The following is a 17,638-nucleotide window of genomic DNA, read 5'->3' as shown; positions in this document are numbered from 1 at the left end:
AATTAATTGGATGCAAAATAACAGAGACTTTAGTAGCTCCTGCCTTGGAATCATAATGATTTTGGTTTACTCCTGAAATTTACTATTTTATCAACATCACAGAATAAGAAAAGAAGCCCGCTACAAAGAAAATAATGTCATGAAAACCCAATGGAAAAATGAGATGAGATGGCTTCTTCACAAGACTTAATCCCAAATTTCTAAATTAATTGTTGATCCCAACTGTCTAAACTTTCCAAGCATTTTCTTCACCCCAATTGAACCTGGCCCATATGCCTCATTCCTGGAACCCAGGACAATATCACAGAGTTGCAAAGACCCAACCTAAACGAGTCCACTAATTACAGAATGGAAGCTTTCTTTCTGGGCAGCATTTCCTTCCAGTCATCCACAGTATGGACAGAATATCTGCAGATTACAAATGACCCAGCAGGCCATACCCAGAAGATCAATAAAGTCTGGTGGAGGCACAGACCTGGGCAATTCTGCTTTTATTCTCTCAAGCTGGGACACTGGCCTGGCTTGAGCTGGGAGGAATCACTCTGAAACTCCAGGGATCCAATTTCCCTTTGTAAACAGACATACATTATAGACCAGCCATTTGAATTAAGAGCCAGATAAGAGAATCAGCTTCAGAAAGGCCTGCCAAGAAAATCTCTAAGTCTAAAGTTTTCTTTACCCTCCCTGCGACCAAACTGTAGATGCTATGTTTTCCCCTCACTGTGGCAAAAGTAAGTGTGAGTGTACAAACAATGAGAGTAACAGGGCAGAAAAGTTAATGAGCAGAGTCCTTGGAAACCATGAGAGTAGCTGGTGGTAGAGCATAGGAAAAGGAGATCTATGTGAAAGGGCAAGTGGGAACATGGGAAGGTGAGAAATTGACAGGAAGATCTGAATGATGCAGTATCATGTGTTGCTGGAGGAAGAGTTAAAAAGAGAATAAATTTAAGTTTGTCTGATGTCTACTAAGGATCTATTATGAGTCAAGAAATATGCTAAGTAGTATGAGATATAGGGATAAAGGGCTTATTTATATTTAGGTTCTCAGTAGGTAATATAAGGGATGGATGGATGGATGGATGGATGGATGGATGGATGGAGAGAGAAAAAATTAATGAGGAGGTGCCCTGAAGGATTCTACAGGCTACATGGGACTAGAAGTATCTATGTGGATAACTCTCATCCTAGGCAAACCATAGTTACAGCAAGGTATAAAGTGTTTCCCCAAATATGGGACAAGAAACTATTAACTGAAAGAGGGTGACAGAGAGATGTCTGAAAATTAAGAAAGAAGGGGGGCCGGAATGGAAGGGAATACTGGGTTCCCTTCCATGCCTGTTCCCAGGTGTTTTGTGGAAGAGGAGGAGGGTGTCAGCCTCTGGGGAGCCCATTGTCGGGGTTTCTACTGACCTGGTCTCCGCCTCACTGGCCTCTTGCGGCCGCTGCAGAAGCGCACCTTGCTGAATACCCCGAGGACGTGCCTTTCGCACAAAGAGCGCCCGTCTTTGCTGGGGCTGGAGCGGCGCTTGGAGGCCGACACCCGGTCGCTGTTGGACTCCCTCGCTTGTCGCTTCTGCCGGATCAGGGAGCTGGCTATAGCCGCAGCCATAGCTGCTCAGTGAGGGACACAGGCCCTGGTCTCCACTGCGCCCTCAGGTTGCTCTCCGCTGGGGCTAGGGCAGACCTCGGGGCCTGGAGGCGCGGGAGGCAGTGCTAATGTTTGAAAAGGCTGCAGTTCCGAAAACCCGCGCCCACAAGGTTTATCAGAGTCTGGGCGGCAGCGACAAAATGTGTGAAAATCCAGATGTAAACTTCCCCCAACAGCTGGCGGAGGGGGGCGGGGGCGGGGCGCTCCCAGGCCTTCCTGCTAACTAGACTCGCGCACCCCAAGCGATCGGCGTCCCAGGGGCACTGGGGAGTTTGGTCACACTGCCCTCAGAGTACCCAGTGGAAGGGGAAGAAAGAGGTGCAAAACAACAAGCCGTGCCCCTGTTGCGGAGACGCAAGCGTTGTAAGGTGCCCAAAGTATATCTGCACACACATCATACAAAACCCGTTTATAAAGCAGAGTCTGGACCAGGTACGGAGGCTTGCCCCTGTGGAAAATACTTAAAAAGTGAATAAAACGTTCCTTTAGAGAACAAGCCACCAACCGCAGAGAGAAGGAGAGGAAGGCAGCAATTTAACTCCCTGCGGTCCGCAGTTCTGGAGATTAGGAGGTCCTTCCCGGCTGGGTGAGGTCTAAGAATTGCATCTCACCAGCCGCCTTTCTCACATTCGGAGAGGCGCGAAGTGGGAGCTGTTAGCGGGAGTCAGGGTAGGGGCTCAGGGAGGGGGCAGCTAGGAACCTCTGCGGTAAGCGGACTCCCCGCCAGCCAGCAGCTCCAGCCAGCAGCTCGCCAAAGAGGGCAGGAGGCTAGGGAGGAGGGAGGGAATGAGGGGTTGGGGAGGAAGGAGGGAGAGAGGGAGGGAGGGAGGGAGGGAGATCCTCGAGGGCTAGGCACTCCTCAGAGAGCAACCCGTGGGAGCAGGGATACCGGGGTCCCAAGAGCGGGTGCTCTTTCTTTTCCGCTTGCTTTCTGGCACGAAACGGGCACAGTCGGTGATTATTTAGGGAATCCTAAATCTGGAATGACTCAGTCGTTTAAATAAGCCCCCTCAAAAGGCAGCGATGCTGAAGGTGTCCTCTCCAGCGCAGCGCCCACACGCCTTTAACTGGAGCTCCCCGCCATGGTCCTCCCGCAGCACGGAGCCTGTCTCGGCACAGACTCGGAGGGAGCAAAGGAAGGAGGAGGTGCCCGGGCGTGCCGGATCAGGTCATCTCCGCGCAGGCTGGCCCCAGGTTCGCACCCCCTGGCAGTCGATGGAGCAGGCAGCAGATCAGATGGGGATTACCGGCGGACAGGAGGCCGATCACTCAGTCCAGCGGGGCCCATCCCGGCTGAGGAAGGAAGTAACCAATGCGCTGTGAACACCCGCGTGTCCGCTCCGGTGGGGCAGGGGGTTGGCTGCAGGCGACCTGGGCTCTAGGTGGCTGCGGCTCCGGCCCAAGCTGCCCACCATGGTCTAGCGCCAGGGGCGCAGGCGGGGCCCTTGGGCCGTCTGGGGCCACTGCGGGAGTCGGCGGAGCGTCCAACAGGGTCCTGAGGCCGGATGGACGCAGACTCTGGGGCCCCACCGGTCAGGAGGCAGGTGAGGGCTCCTGCCAACTCGCCCAACTTGTGCGGGTGGCCGCTCAGAGCCTTGGGCTAGCAGGGCTTCCTTCGTTGCGGACCCAGGCCCCGGAGGGGGCTCTCAGGGTGGATTCTCATTCATGGGCTGGGGCTCTGGGTGCCGGGAGCTGAACCAGCTCCCGTGCGCTGTCACCGCCTCCCAGTGAGCTCTGCTTGCTGGGCTAGAGCGCTAGCTCCATAGGAAACTCCACGCAGGGACGACTGCTGCTGAGATGGTTGTGGGACCAAGAGCGTTGGTGGTGGGAGTACCTCCGGCGCTGCTAGTCCACCCTCCAGAAAGCTCCAGAGCGCCCAGGTGGGGCCAGGTGGGGGCCGGGCTCCAGGAGCGCAGGAAGAGCCAGCCGGGTGCTCAGGTCCTCCTCCTCTGCCTTGCGCCCTCTGCTCCCAGACTCCCTTCTTCTCCTTCCTGTCACCCCTCTCTACCTTCTCTGTCTTCTGTCTCTCCCCTTTTCTCCTCTCTACGCAATCCTACGTGATTGAGGTTTGGATGAGAAATTCTCAGGCAGAGCAAGGAAACTGCAGCTTGGGTCGGCTCTGTCCCGTCCCTCCCCCAAGAGAAAACACCACCCCACGCCTTTTGGAGGACTGAGTGTGCAGGGAAGGGGTTAAGGGTGGGGGAGCTGAAAGAAGGCAGTGCACCCTTTCTTCAATAATCTGGAGCAGGTAGAATTCTGTTTATCTTGGGCCCCCAGGTTGAGCCCCACTTTTAGCTCATCCTGGAATAGGAAAAGTGTTTCCCCTTCCTTTGAACCAGATTTCTTGGTTCTATCTGGAAAGTTGCAAAACAGGCTCACTCCCTAGAATGAGGAACCAAGTGAGCACCCTGCACAAGGGAGAATGGAGGTAAGGTGAGAGGGTGACTGTGGACAAGGGCAGTCAACAAGCAGCTTTGGAGTGCAATCAGGTCTCTAGGAGTGCTTGTGGGGACTGCTGGATGTCACAGAAAACTCAGCAGAGGAGATCATGCCACCCAAGTTAAAATGCAGCATGAAAGATTTTGGTAATGCAAAAGGAATCACCTTCCATTCATGCCAAGGTCTCAACGTGGCTATCAGTTATATTTACACTCTCTTTTCAACTTATCTTCAAATATCCTTAATGCCTCCCCTTAGACACCTGGCTAGGTGTCAAAGGTAGTGCCCAGAGATTAAATGGGTGATTTCCAAGCAGAAACAGGTGTATGTTGGGACCACCCTCGTAGAAAGCAAGGAAAATGCAGGCCCTGGAAACTACTGAAAAGGAATGTGGGAGCAGGAGAGGCTCCAGGAACTCTCTGCCTGTGGTCACAAACCTGTGGACCTACCAGGAATTCACATAGACAGTGAGAAGGATTGAGGTTTGTAAGGTGTTTAGACCAGGCACTACTATGTCAAACAACCCTACTGTGTCTGGGGGGTTTGGATGTTTCATGCTACCTCTGGGCATAACACAGGCAGACAGGGGGTTATGGGACAGACAGCTGGAAGGAAGATTCAATAGCAAGATGTCTGAGAGGGGGGAATCCCAACTGTCAGTGGGCAGCACAGATCCCCTGCAACAGTTCAGTGTGGCTGAATTAGGACAGAGAACTTGGCATTTTAACAATATAGAACAAAACATGCGAATACGTTTTTAATAGTACATCTGGGTGGGGTAAGGGGCTCCTCATTTTAAATTAATACTTTCAAGAATAAAGATAAATTAATTAAATCAAAGTAGCACTGTACCAATTAGGCAAATGTTCACATTCCACAGATAAAATTACCTTCCTTCCTTGGCTACCAGAAGACCTGTCTCATTCTTGAGGAAGGCAGGCACAGATAGTACTAGCTGGCTTTGGGGCTCCTTGCCTTTTTCAGTTCAACACCCAAGAAGAAAAAGGTCAGCTAAGGTGAGAAATCTTAGCAAGAGGTGGGTGTATAGCGAGGCCTTGAGAAGATCATTGCTAACCTCCGAGTCTCTCTCTTATGCTCAAAATGGTGAGAATCATTTCGAACATCCACCTCATAGAACTAAATATGTATGCGCAAGCATTTGGAAAACTGGAAAATGCCAAATGAGTGAAAGAGATGATGACAGTGTAGTTTTTTGGGTTTTTTTAAGAAAATGCATACTATTTTTCTGAGATGTTTTTTAAAATGCAGGTTCCTGATGATTTCTCACAATGTGGAGAAATCTCTATGAGTAGAACCCTGAAATCAATATTTTTTATTGATTTCAGAGAAGAAGGGAGAGGGAGAGAGATAGAAACATCAATGATGAGAGAGAATCATTGATTGGCTGCCTCCTACACACCCCCTACTGGGGATTGAGCCCACAACCCAGGTATGTGCCCTGACTGGGAATTGAACCATTGACTTCCTGGTTCATAGGTCAATGCTCAACCACTGAGCCAAACCAGCCAGGCCCGGAATTTGAGTTTTTAACAAGTTCTTCAGGAGTCAGAGTTTGAGAGTTTAATATATATATTAAGTGAAGATAATATTAGAAGGAAGAAATAAAATCAGACTTTCAAAATCTAACACTTTTATCCAAGATTATAGTGCCTCCTACTTCTCTCCATTCAAAAAAGGGGAGAGGACCTGGAAAGAGGATGTGTATTATCTAATCTTTGAGTTTATTTTTTTCTCTGAGTTTATGAGAAATAAGGATGTTTTGATGCAGAAGGTAACAACTGTAGCAGTCCTAAGATAGAAGAGGGTGATGGGGGAAAGATGGAAAAGCAGGTAACAGTGGCTGTTTGAAGTTCTCTCTGTCTTGACATGACAGCATCAAATTAGGCATTTAAGGAAGAAAACGTAAACAATAAATGTCAGCTTTTTGAGAGCGACATCATTCCTGTCTTTAGATCTCTATTAAAAGAACATGGTGATTAGACCACAAAGACTTCACTTTCCCCCCTGCACTCCTACAGTTACTGTCAAAGTGCTTTTCAGCTGTGTAGCCCTTTAAGTCTTCATCAACATCATTATTCCATTTCCTCAATGGAAAATAAACAGGTAAGCAAAGGGAATTTTAAGAAGTTATGTAGAACCTATGAACAGGGCCACTGAGATCAGAAATAATACTTAATTGTTTTATATCCAGAAATTCATAACTTTCTTCCCTGGGCCTCTAAATCTCACAAGTCTTCCTCCTTGGTTATTAGGACACTTCTGATATCTTTGTATTTTGGGGTCAGGAATGAGATTAAATAAGCTTACTGATGATTTAGGTAAAACAATCAGGTTATTTTAAAGGAGAATATCTGAGGGACAATAATACCTTGCTTTTTAGACTGTCTTCCTTTGCACAACTTGAGAATTTCCATTTACAATTCTGGAGATATCATAGGTGAAAGCACTTTTAATTACTTTGGAGAAGGTTGCCAGTACACACTGAAAGGTAATTAGATAGTTACATTTATATTTCTGACCTCCAATCAAACAAATAAAACATGGACAGTCTTCATCTTCTGCATATTTTTAAATAATATGTTTTATTGATTTTCTTTTTTTTTTTAGAGAAAGAGGAGAAGAAGATAGAAACATCAATGATAGAGAAACATCGATCACCTGCCTCCTGCATGCCCCCTACCAGGATTTGAGCCCACAACCCATGTATATTCCCTGACCAGGAACTGAACCAGCAACATCTCGGTGCATGGGACAACACTCAGTCCACTGAGCCATGTCTGCTGGCTCATCTTCTCCATATTTTAAAATGACAAAACAGAATATTTAATAGTCTTTCTCTTATTCATAGGCATGTCTTCCAACTCCCAAACCAAACTACTAGGACTACTGTAAACATTCACTTGAAATTCTGAACTGAGCACAGATTGCATCCAAGGCTCTTTTTTGGTTCCCAAGGATTACTCTATATACCTCTACATTCTCCCTGCCCTCAGCAAGCTTAGAGTGCATACCGTCATGATCTTATTTGTCTCTGGTCTTAGCCACCACTAGCTATATGCCACTGGAGAGTTATTCAATCTCTCTAAAGCATATCTGCAAAATAGACCAATGAAAATAAAACTAGTAGTACCTATCTAAGTAGGCTGCTGTAAGGCTCAAAGAAGAGTGATAATGATATAAAACATAATCTGTAATTCATAGACATCATCATTCACTCCTGGACATAATGCATTTAACAAAGGCTAGAAATCAACTTGACATTGTAATGGCAAACAAAATTTTCATTAGTGGAATATTGTCAATGTCCTTATCTGTTGGGAACACAAAGGAACCTAGCTCTGTTCATACATCATCCCTCTCTAAGAACAGCCCCTGTCTCAAAGCTTTGTGAATACGAGATCCCTAGGCTCTCACACAGTGAGCTCGATAGGCAGAAGAAGACCATTTCTCCATAAATTTCATCCCATAGAGTAACTATATTTCCATTTTCTTTTCTCTGCCAGATTGTTAAAATAGGTCAGCAAAAGCATAATTACCTTCTAATAATTTGTGAATTCCTTCATACAACAAATTTTTATGGTGTTTCATTCAACAGTTCAACAATTGAATTACTACATGTTATGTTTCTCTGGCTTTGGCCATCTCTCAATATATGAAAGACAATAGACTTAATTCTTTATAACACATATTAATGGTGGTATCCTTATTACTCAAGTAGAGACATTATCAATGCCATAGAGAATGTCTCTTTTTGGTAAGAAATATATGACTAATTGGAGTCTCAGTTTTTCTGTAAAATTGAGTCGATGCTAAGCTTCCTGCACAGTGATAAGTGCATTGCAATTATAGACACCTTGAATCCTTATAACAACACTTCTGAGGTAGGTTCTGCCATTATCCTCATTTTATAACTGAAGAAACTGGGGCACAGAGAGGTTAAGTTGCTTTATCAAGGTCACTCAGTTAAGAATTGGTAGAGTTCAAATGTAACCCATGTAATTTACTTCCTTTTATCCTCTATATTACACTTGAAAGAGAACAAAGTTATGCCACCCTAAAACTGTCTTTCAGGATATTGATTTTAAGTTGGTTATTAAGAAACAAAAGACTCAGAAAGAACATTTTCCCCTTTTCCTGTCCAAGAGATTCAGATGTAAAGACCTGCTCCAAAAAGGAAATCTTAGCCTATTCAACTTAGCCTAAATTGAGTTAAGTATGGTAGATAGGAAGGCTCCAAGCAGGGGCCTGTTAACTGGGTCACCCCCCATGTGAACCATGGTGTCCGAATTGCCTAGCATGAATTTGCTTGCCACTCTCTTAGCTACCCCTAAATTGCCCATTTTTACTTTTGAAATCTAAGAACTTTTCCCCCTATTTTTTTCATTTGTCCAATATGACATATATACCCAAATTTGCCTGTTTTTGGAATTCTCATGCTTATGTGTATTCTCTGCACATGTATTAAAATTTTATTTTCTCACACAACCAGTGTGGTTCATTTGGTTGAGTGCCATCCCATACACCAAGAGGTTGCCGGTTCAATTCCCAGTCAGGGCATATGCCCAGGTTTTGAGCTCCATCCCCAGTAGGCAGCCTATCAATATTTCTGTATCTCTCTCCCTCTCCCTTCCTCTCTCTCTAAAATCAATAATAACATTTAAAATTTATTTTCTCTTGTTAATCTCTGTTAGCTAGAACATAGAAGGTGGGAGGAAAAGTATTTTTATCAACCCCCACCCAGTGTGTCAATAAAAAATGGTACCATGGACAATTATAATCAAGTAATAATGGAATTAGCATTTGCATTTATAGAGTATTTACTGTTTAATAATCATCTCCCCATATATTATCTCTTTGAGATTCTTGACAACGTTGTGAGTAAAGTTAAGGAGGTAATAATACCCAATTTTACAGAAAAACTGAGACTCCAATAAGTGACATAATCTCCCAAGGTCACAAAACAGATGAGTGAAGATCTATGAGTGTATTTTAGGCCTTCTGAACTCAATGTCTCTCATATCCTAACTAGGTCACATAGAGAAAAAAATTGAACCGTTATCCTTTCATTCACATCCCTCTAGTGCTCCCTTAGCAGGGTTTCACATCTTATAAATGACCTTGAAGAGGTTATTTAATGTTGGAAAGGAGGGGGATCCAAGTGTCCCAAAACTTCTCCCTCTATTGTTTTTGCCTTTCTCATCCAGGGAACTAACTAAGGTAGTGGTTGTCCACTCTAGGCCACAAGAGAGTATCCTTTGGCTCTGAGGATGTGGCCTTCAAACACTTTCTCCTCCTTAGTTCAGTAATTCAAGTTGAGTTTTATAAGAAAACTATAGGAAAATTAAATCAAAACATAAATTAAAGGAATTTAAAATAGGATAAAATTACATTTCTTTCATTCACATTCCTAAAAAATGTACATCAGTTTAGTTTGAACCACATGGTTGGTACTTGGTTATGCTCATTCCCAGATGGCTTGAGGATGTTACAGAATCTGCCTCAAGTGACTCCCCATCACTGTAGGCCTTCTCTGATTTCCAATGTCACCAGTCCAGTAATACCCCTTCTTTGTAGAAGAGACATGTTGGAAGATTCCCATTAGAATGTAAAACCCAGATGAGCAGAGAGATGTTGTATTTTTTTTAATTGATTTCAGAGAGGAAGGGAGAAGGAGAGATAGAAACATCAATGATGAGAGAAAATCATTGATCGGCTGCCTCCTGCATGCCCCATACTGAGGTCCAAGCCTGCAACCCCGGGCATGTGCCCTGACTGGGAATCGAACCGTGACCCTCTGGTTCATAAATCAAAGTTCAACCACTGAGCCACACCGGCTGGGCAAGATGTTCTATTTTGTTTTCTTTTTCATCTCCAGTGCCTAAAATTGCATTTAGTATGTAGCAGGTGCTCAGTAAGTACTTGAATTAATTAATTCACCCATCCATCCCTTTAAGTTAAAAATGAAAACATTTATTCTAATATCCAGAAGCAAACTCAGTTGCCACAGTTGGTGTGGCTCAGTTGATTGAGCATTTTTCTGTGCATCAAAGAGTTGAGGATTCAATTCCCATTCAGGGCGCATGCCCAGGTTTCAGGTTTGACCCCCAGTCAGGGTGTGTGCAGGAGGCAAATGATCAATATTTATTTCTCACATTGATGTCTCTCTCTCTCTCTCTCTCTCTCTCTCTCTCTCTCTCTCTCTCCCCTCCTCCCCCCCCCCCCCGCGTCCTCTCTCTTTCTAAAAATCAATAAAAATATTAAAACAAAAGAAAGCTCAGTCTCAGTTAACTCAAGGGTGGCCTACACATTTCCAAGTAGACCATTTTGCTTTATTAATTCAATCCATCTATTAAAATCTGATAGCCTGAGAGGATTTATGGTACCTAGATTTGTAGTCTAACCCCCATCACCCAATTTTAGGCCTATAGTTTCAGTTTCTCTCTCTCTCTCTCTCTCTCTCTCTCTCTCTCTCTCCTCTCTCTCTCTCTCTCTCTCTCTCTCTCTCTCTCTCTCTCTCTCTTTCTCTCTCTCACACACACACAAAAGAAGAATATCACAATAAGGAACAGACATCAGATAGAATGAGTAGTCAATTTTAAAGTCTCAGAATATGATCAAAATTACCTTAAATGGTTTGATAATTTTAACATTCATGCTGTCACCCATTTTTTTGAGCTGCTTTCTTCATGGACCATTCGTAGTTGCTCTCATTTCTAATTTTAGACTCCAAATTTTCAAGAATGGATCTTGTTGAAATTGCAGTCTCTTACAGCACCCAGCACATGACTGGCACTCAGGCTATATTATGAAAATGGTAATAAATTTATATTTTGGTATTCTGTATGCACATAGATCTGGGTGCTGTGAAAATAAAATTAGTGAAAGACTCTGCTGATCCTGTGATCATAGGTACTTGATATTGAATAAGATTTTACTGGAAATAACTGAAATATACCAACTGGTTAGTGAAAACTATCAGGAGAGCAAATGGAAGTTTGAACAAGGTGACCAGTAAGGTCATTTCTACTCCTAAATTTTTATTATTTTTTAATATATTTTATTGATTTTTTACAGAGAGGAAGGGAGAGGGATAGAGAGTTAGAAACATCGATGAGAGAGAAACATCAATCAGCTGCTTCCTGCACATTCCCTAATGTGTATGTGCCCACAACCAAGGCACATGCCCTTGACCGGAATCGAACCTAGGACCCTTGAGTCTGCAGGCTGATGCTCTATCCACTGAGCCAAACCTGTTAGGGCAACTCCTGAATTTTTAGAATTCTCTAAATATGCTATGTAAAGTAGAAAGTATATGCAAGTTAGAGTAAATAATTTGTCCATGCATAACATTACTGAGTCTTTCTGAGCCTAAGTTTATTTGCCTATAAACCGACTGCTACATAGGACCTAGATTAGCTATAATAATATATTGAAAATATAGCACTGGCTTTTGAAACAAGAAAAAAGTATGAATAAAGTTAACTAATAAATGGATGGTAGATGAGTAAATGGACAAATGGATGGATGAAATATAGCATCTTTCATCTAAAAAAAAATCTCCAAATTCTCTTTATTATGTTAAGGAAAGTAGCACAAAATAAAAATTAAAAAAAATATATTTAGCAAGCTTTCTTTCACAATAGTAGGGAGGCAAACAAGAAAATATTCAAGAATTACAGCATAGTAAAAAAAAAAAAGCACTTAGTAGAATTCTGTCACCCACTTAAAAATCGTTTTCACATAAAACATTAACCCCCTTATCTAATTTTGTCCAAATAAACCAGTATATACAACAGGAAGTCAAAAGGACACTGATATAGATGGCTGTGTGTCTATGAAATTTAAACCAGAATGGATACATATGTAGGTAGTTAAGTAGGTAGATATAGATAGGTAGATGTAAATAGGCATTTCACTGCTCAGAAATCCAGAAAGAGATAAGATTATTGTATAAGGATATTTCTTTAAAGAATATACACAGAAAGGAACAGTAATATTTTTACATTTTGGACAGGATATTAGTATTTAAACTTGTAGTGTTAGCTAGAAGAGATTTCAAGAGGTGATCAGCTCATTCTACATAAGGTACATTTATTGTAATCATCTAGAGACCATAAGAAAAGAGACCTTTTAAAAAATAAGTAAGAAAAGTGTCTCTGGTTGGTTGACTATGCTAAGACAACAGCAATGGAGAAGAGGATGAGAGGAAGGATAGGGAAGGAATGAAAAGGAAAACTAAGACTTATTATGCACCAGGCACATTACTAGGCTCCATACACAATAATCCCATAAGGCCACGTGTTATTCACACGTACAATGTGTAAACCAAATATCAGGAAAGTTAATTAATTGTCTGAAGTATGGGTCTGGTCAAGATCTCAAGTCTAGTTTAAGTGACTCCAAGTCCAAAACTCTCTTGGTGACTGTTTCTAGATGATCCACTACATGAATTTATAAGATCATTTACATTGTTGAAGTGTTAAAAAGATTAAGATAACCCATGAGTTAAGGCCGCTCAGAATCTAAGTCAGAGGCATTGTGCTACTGTTCTCCAGGGATCACAGCCTCATTTGAAGTCCCATTTTAATAACAAGAGCCAGGGAAAGAGGAATTGAGGAAAGTGATATCTATCTTCAAGTGTCTGACATGTTCTTGTTGAAAAAGAATGAGGTATCCTGTGTGCCCAGAGGAAATTTTGGATTCAGTTCAGCATTGATATTTATGGAAGTGCAGACCAACCATGAAATAGACTGGTACACACAACAGAGAAGTGAGTTTCCCATCATCAGAGATATTCAAGTCAAGATCAGGAGCAATACTGCAGGAGGAGGGACCCAAGAGCTGAGAAGGATATTCTATAAAATGGTTACGGTCAGCATTGCCAGTGTGGAGAAAAAAATCAAAACCAATATACAATGCATCCAAAGTAATACTTGGCAAAACTTTTTTAAAAAGAAAATAGAAAGATAAGGATAAATAACTAATGAAACTGATTGCTAGTTGAAAAAAATAACAGCAAAACAGAGCAAGAGTCAAGATTCAAGGAGAATGTCAAGGAAGCATATTGAGATCACCCTGTGAAGAAAGTGCAGGGTTAACACTTCTTTTGTATGGTGTGAATGTGTGTTGCAAAGGCTGACATTGCTGATTAAAGGGTTTGCTTCCGAATGAACAGCTGAAAGGCTAAATGATAATATTCCTCTGAATTGTGGCAATCTAGAGTGAGGGAAAGAAAACATAAGAACCTATTAAAACATAAGTGAGGAAAGCTCCCCAGGGAAGGCCAGTGTAAAAAGCCCCTAGGGTTTAAACAAAACCACAGTGGATGATGCTCTTTGACCTTCAAGTTTCCTGTGAAGGAAAGATCCCATACTGAGGTAGGAGACTTTGAAGTAACCAAAAGCTAATTAGCTTAAAGGTGAACAGAGAACCAATGTAAAATGGTTAGGAGGGCAAAGAATCATATTAGGAGCCCTATGGTGGTTCCATGAATAGAAGGTCCTCTGTTGGTAAAATATGGGCTGATAATGGAGTGTGAAAAGTAAATACACTGGCCTGAAGTCACAGTTGTTACATGTACCATGTCTACTATTAGTAATCATAGGTAAATCTGGAGACTAAATTTATCATAGAACAAAGGAAATATTTTCACCTATGTACACATTCACAGCTTTTAACATAGTATCTTTAATTTTGTTTTTTAGAAATAAAAAATAATAATCACAAATTTGGAAAACTCAAATCAAATTTGAGAAAACTTACTATAAACTAAGAAAAATTATTAGTTGATTTCTCAACTAAATGTTTCAAAGCACAGTGAGGAAGACGAAGAGGTATTAGATGGTGGATTGACAGTTGTCACATTTGTGAGGTTAGGAATTTTAAAAGGCAGCCATCCTGTTTCCTGCTTGACAATTTTTAACTTGCTGTCTACACAGTATTATTTTCAAAATTGGAGAGTAAGCATGTGTCCCACTATTAGGCACTTGTGAAAAGAAGGTTGCATGTCCAGAGAGAGGTCAGGTAACCTTTGTGCATCAGTTTACACATCTATAAAATGAGAAATAGTTAAAGGCATAACTAATGATCTATATGTTTCAAGTACTCTAATGGAAGGTTACTTTTGGAAGGGTCCTGGAACCAAGACTGACATTTAGTTTTAGGTTTTCTAAGCAACAAGGGAAAAAGTATATGCTCTAAGTACACACATGTTTTCAAGGTGACCACTTACTTGAGAAAGAAAAAGCATTTGTAGCTATAGCAAAGACTGTCATGAGAACAAATGACTGTAATCCCAGCAATACTCTCTGAAGCTGTTAAATTATCTTAATTTTGGTTCAAACAGGATCCCTCTATCTCTGACTGAGTGGTGATGTGGGAGAAATAGGAAATGATGAAGTGGTCTCTTAGTTGTAGAGATGGCATAAAACAAAATAAAGCTGTTCCCATCATATGAAGATTTCAGAGGTGTGTAATATCTTAGATGACTTTTCATAAGCAGTTTTGTAATCATTTGGATCAAAGAGATGATTCTACAGTAAAGAGAGTCAACAGAAGCAATATGTTCCAAATAGATCTATTCTTAACCTGAGCTCAAATCTCATTCTCATGATATTTACTCGATATGGAACCCTGTCTCCATTTTCTCACTCTTAAACTGAGATGAATGCTAAGGTCCCTTACCTCTCTAAAATTCTCTGATTCTAACTGTAATGCTTACCAGTAGCATGTAACTTATATAAAACAAACTCAGATATTCCCTTTTATCTTCCTTCTAATTTCAGGGTAGTTAACTAAAGTAAAAAGAGGGATTGGTGCCCTGGCCAGTGTGGCTCAGTTGGTTGGAGCATTGCCCAGTGAAAGGTCGTGGGTTCATGGGGGCACATACAGGAGGCAACCAATTGGTGTTCCTCCTCTCCTCCCCTCCCCTCCCCTCCCCTCCCCTCCCCTCCCCTCCCCTCCCCTCTCTCTCTCTCTCTCTCTTCCCCCATTTCTCTCCACTCTCTCAATTTAAAAAAACATATCCTCAGGTGAGGAAAAAGAGTGATTGGTTCTCCTTCATCTCCTGGCCCAGGGCTTCATCTCCTGCCCTCAGTCCCTGGAAGAACTAAACATGGACTGGTTACCTTTCACCACCAAGCACTACTCCATAAATCTGGATAAAGGCAATAATAATGAAAGCAAATATTTTTTGAGTGCTAATGATTTACCATTAACTGGTTTAAGCACTTTATATGTATCGACTTATTTAAATCTCACAACAACCCAGGAAGAAGGTATAATTATTAACAGTGAGGAAACAGAAGAACAAAAAAGTTAAGCAGTTTGGCTAAGGATAAGGTAACAAAGGGAATGAACAGGATTTGAACACAGGAAGTCTGGATCCAGGGTCTTACTAATACATCAGTCACCTCCCAGTCATGTGATGCTGGTGGTAGTGTGGGAGAAGGAAGGGTGGTGTGATCATTGGTGTAGCCCTCCTTTATTGTCCTACAAGAAAAGAAAAGTTGTCCCTGGGCCTGATATGAAAAATGCTCTCAACTAAGAAAGGTTGGGAGCAGGCTCAGGCTTTCTCCTTCTGGATAGCTGAGGATATGCAGGAACTAGGAAGTTAGATTGAGAAAAAGTTATATCACACCTTCTGAATAGAGTGTTTTTGTTTTCAGTCATTTAATCCTCATAATAATCCTGTGGGATAAGCATGACAGAAATTATACTATTATAGAACAAAACATTGAAAGAGGAGCATATTCATTCAGTCAGGACTTAAATCTGGTGACTTCCTCTTCACTCCACCACATCAGTTCTGCTGTCTCCAGGCCTGACAGCTTCCTCTGATGCATTGAATAAATCCTCTCTCTATTTTCCCTTATTGCTCAACCCAAATATTCACCAAGGGTGGGATGCTGGCAGCTCTGTGCTTGCTCAGAATGACCGGAATTTATGGTGTGGCTGCCTTTGCCAGACAGAACACTAACCACCCAATATCGCATTGTCATCCTGCAATCATCAAAAAGTAATCCCCAATACCAACATTCTCAAGAGTTTATAATCCTAACTGAGCCCTGTGATAACACAGCATCTCACTTCTACTTCCTTGAACACTGCAAGACTCATTCTGCTTCTGAAGCAGAATCAAGCCTAAATGTGTATGTCACTAATTTTCTTCTTTGTTAGAGAGCCCCCTCTTGCATAATCTATGTAATTAAAATATGTATGGCTGTACTAACCAATTCTCCTAGAGCCAATAAAATGTGTGAAAGACTTAAAAAGAATTATACTAGAAGAATCCATAAAATGCCAACCTCTGATTTTCTTTTCAGAGTATTCAGTCGTAGGGAGCCACTGTATTAGTATGTATCTAGAAGAGCAACTTAATGCAGCATGAAGTCACTAAGTGCTGGGGTTTTGCATTTTAATGCATAACTGCTATTTGCTTATTGACAGAGCCTGGGCTAACAGCTCTTTTGTTCCATAGGATCATTTGGAAAATGATAGTAGTCTTTCATTACAAAGACTTAGATATGGAATCACAGAACATAAGAACTGCACTGGAAGGAATCCTAAGAAATCACCCAGACCAATGCCCACATCTATGGGCTATGAAACTGAAGACTGAGGAAGGTGTGGCACACCTTAGTTCACATAGTTATTGGTGGCTTCAGCCAAAACACAGCGCAGGCTTCTTATTCTGTCAGTGGTCTCTCTGTATGAGATTTAATATTTCAATTAAAGACTATATTTTAGGCTTTGTTTTAAAGAAAGACTAAGAAATTAAATCCGATATGTATAGCAAACTTCCCATTCAGTCCTGACAAACACCCAGTAAGTTATTTATGTATTACTATTAACATTATTATATGCCTGATTTACATATGCATAAACAAAAGCCCAGACTGCTGAGTGGGTCAAGGTCACATTCCTGATAAATGATGGCATTTGCGCTCTCTCTCTCTCTCTCTCTCTCTCTCTCTCTCTCTCTCTCTCTCGATACCCTTAATTTGAAATTTTTTATTTCCTTCTTTGGACCTTTCCTCACTCTCCTCCCTTTAAACTTAGCTGTTTAGGTGAAATCAAATCATTTATAAAAATCTCCATTAAGCAACATTAATGGTTATCCCAAATGACCTCCATGAGCAGAAATGTAGGTATTTCTTCTGTTTTGCCTCAAGGCCCAGGCCCACTTCCCTCATCCTCTTTATTCAACATTACTTTCAAATAAAGCAGGATTCTTTAAAACCACAGGGATTGCTCTTACTGGTTTATTGAATAGGATAAAGGACTCATAATTCTCTTTGTAACCCTAGATGTGTCATCAAGATACAGAATTCTTTGTGATGCTAATGAGAATTTTCTTCACCAGGAAGTGCTGCTTGCAAAACATCTGGTGCAGCATGCCAGGAATGCATGTGAGCTGAAAGGCAGGACACTAATCTCACCTCAGGAGCTTCTCCATCAGGTAATTTCAGGGCAGGCACTGCCTTTAATATATGGATTAAACGCTGCAACATTTTATAGTCACATAAATAA

General features: G+C 41.9%; 1 protein-coding gene across 4 annotated transcripts in view; it reads right to left on the bottom strand.

The window, feature by feature from the left end:
* The window catches only part of FGF12 (fibroblast growth factor 12), a 558,339-nt gene that overhangs the window by 276,455 nt on the left and 264,246 nt on the right, over positions 1-17,638 (bottom strand). The window contains exon 1 of one of the 4 annotated variants that reach the window (XM_080652332.1): positions 1,411-2,214. The exons of the other annotated variants lie outside the window; for them this stretch is intronic. Coding sequence (XP_080508458.1) covers positions 1,411-1,609 — 199 coding nt within the window. The 5' untranslated portion in view covers positions 1,610-2,214. Of the gene's footprint in view, positions 1-1,410; positions 2,215-17,638 lie in introns of those variants that run through there. 4 annotated transcript variants of the gene reach the window in all.

This window comes from Plecotus auritus (assembly GCF_963455305.1).
Source record: "Plecotus auritus genome assembly, chromosome: 2".
In the NCBI taxonomy this organism is placed as follows: Eukaryota; Metazoa; Chordata; class Mammalia; order Chiroptera; family Vespertilionidae; genus Plecotus; species Plecotus auritus.
Note: the sequence above shows the minus strand (reverse complement) of the source record. Positions and strands in the feature narration are given on the sequence as shown.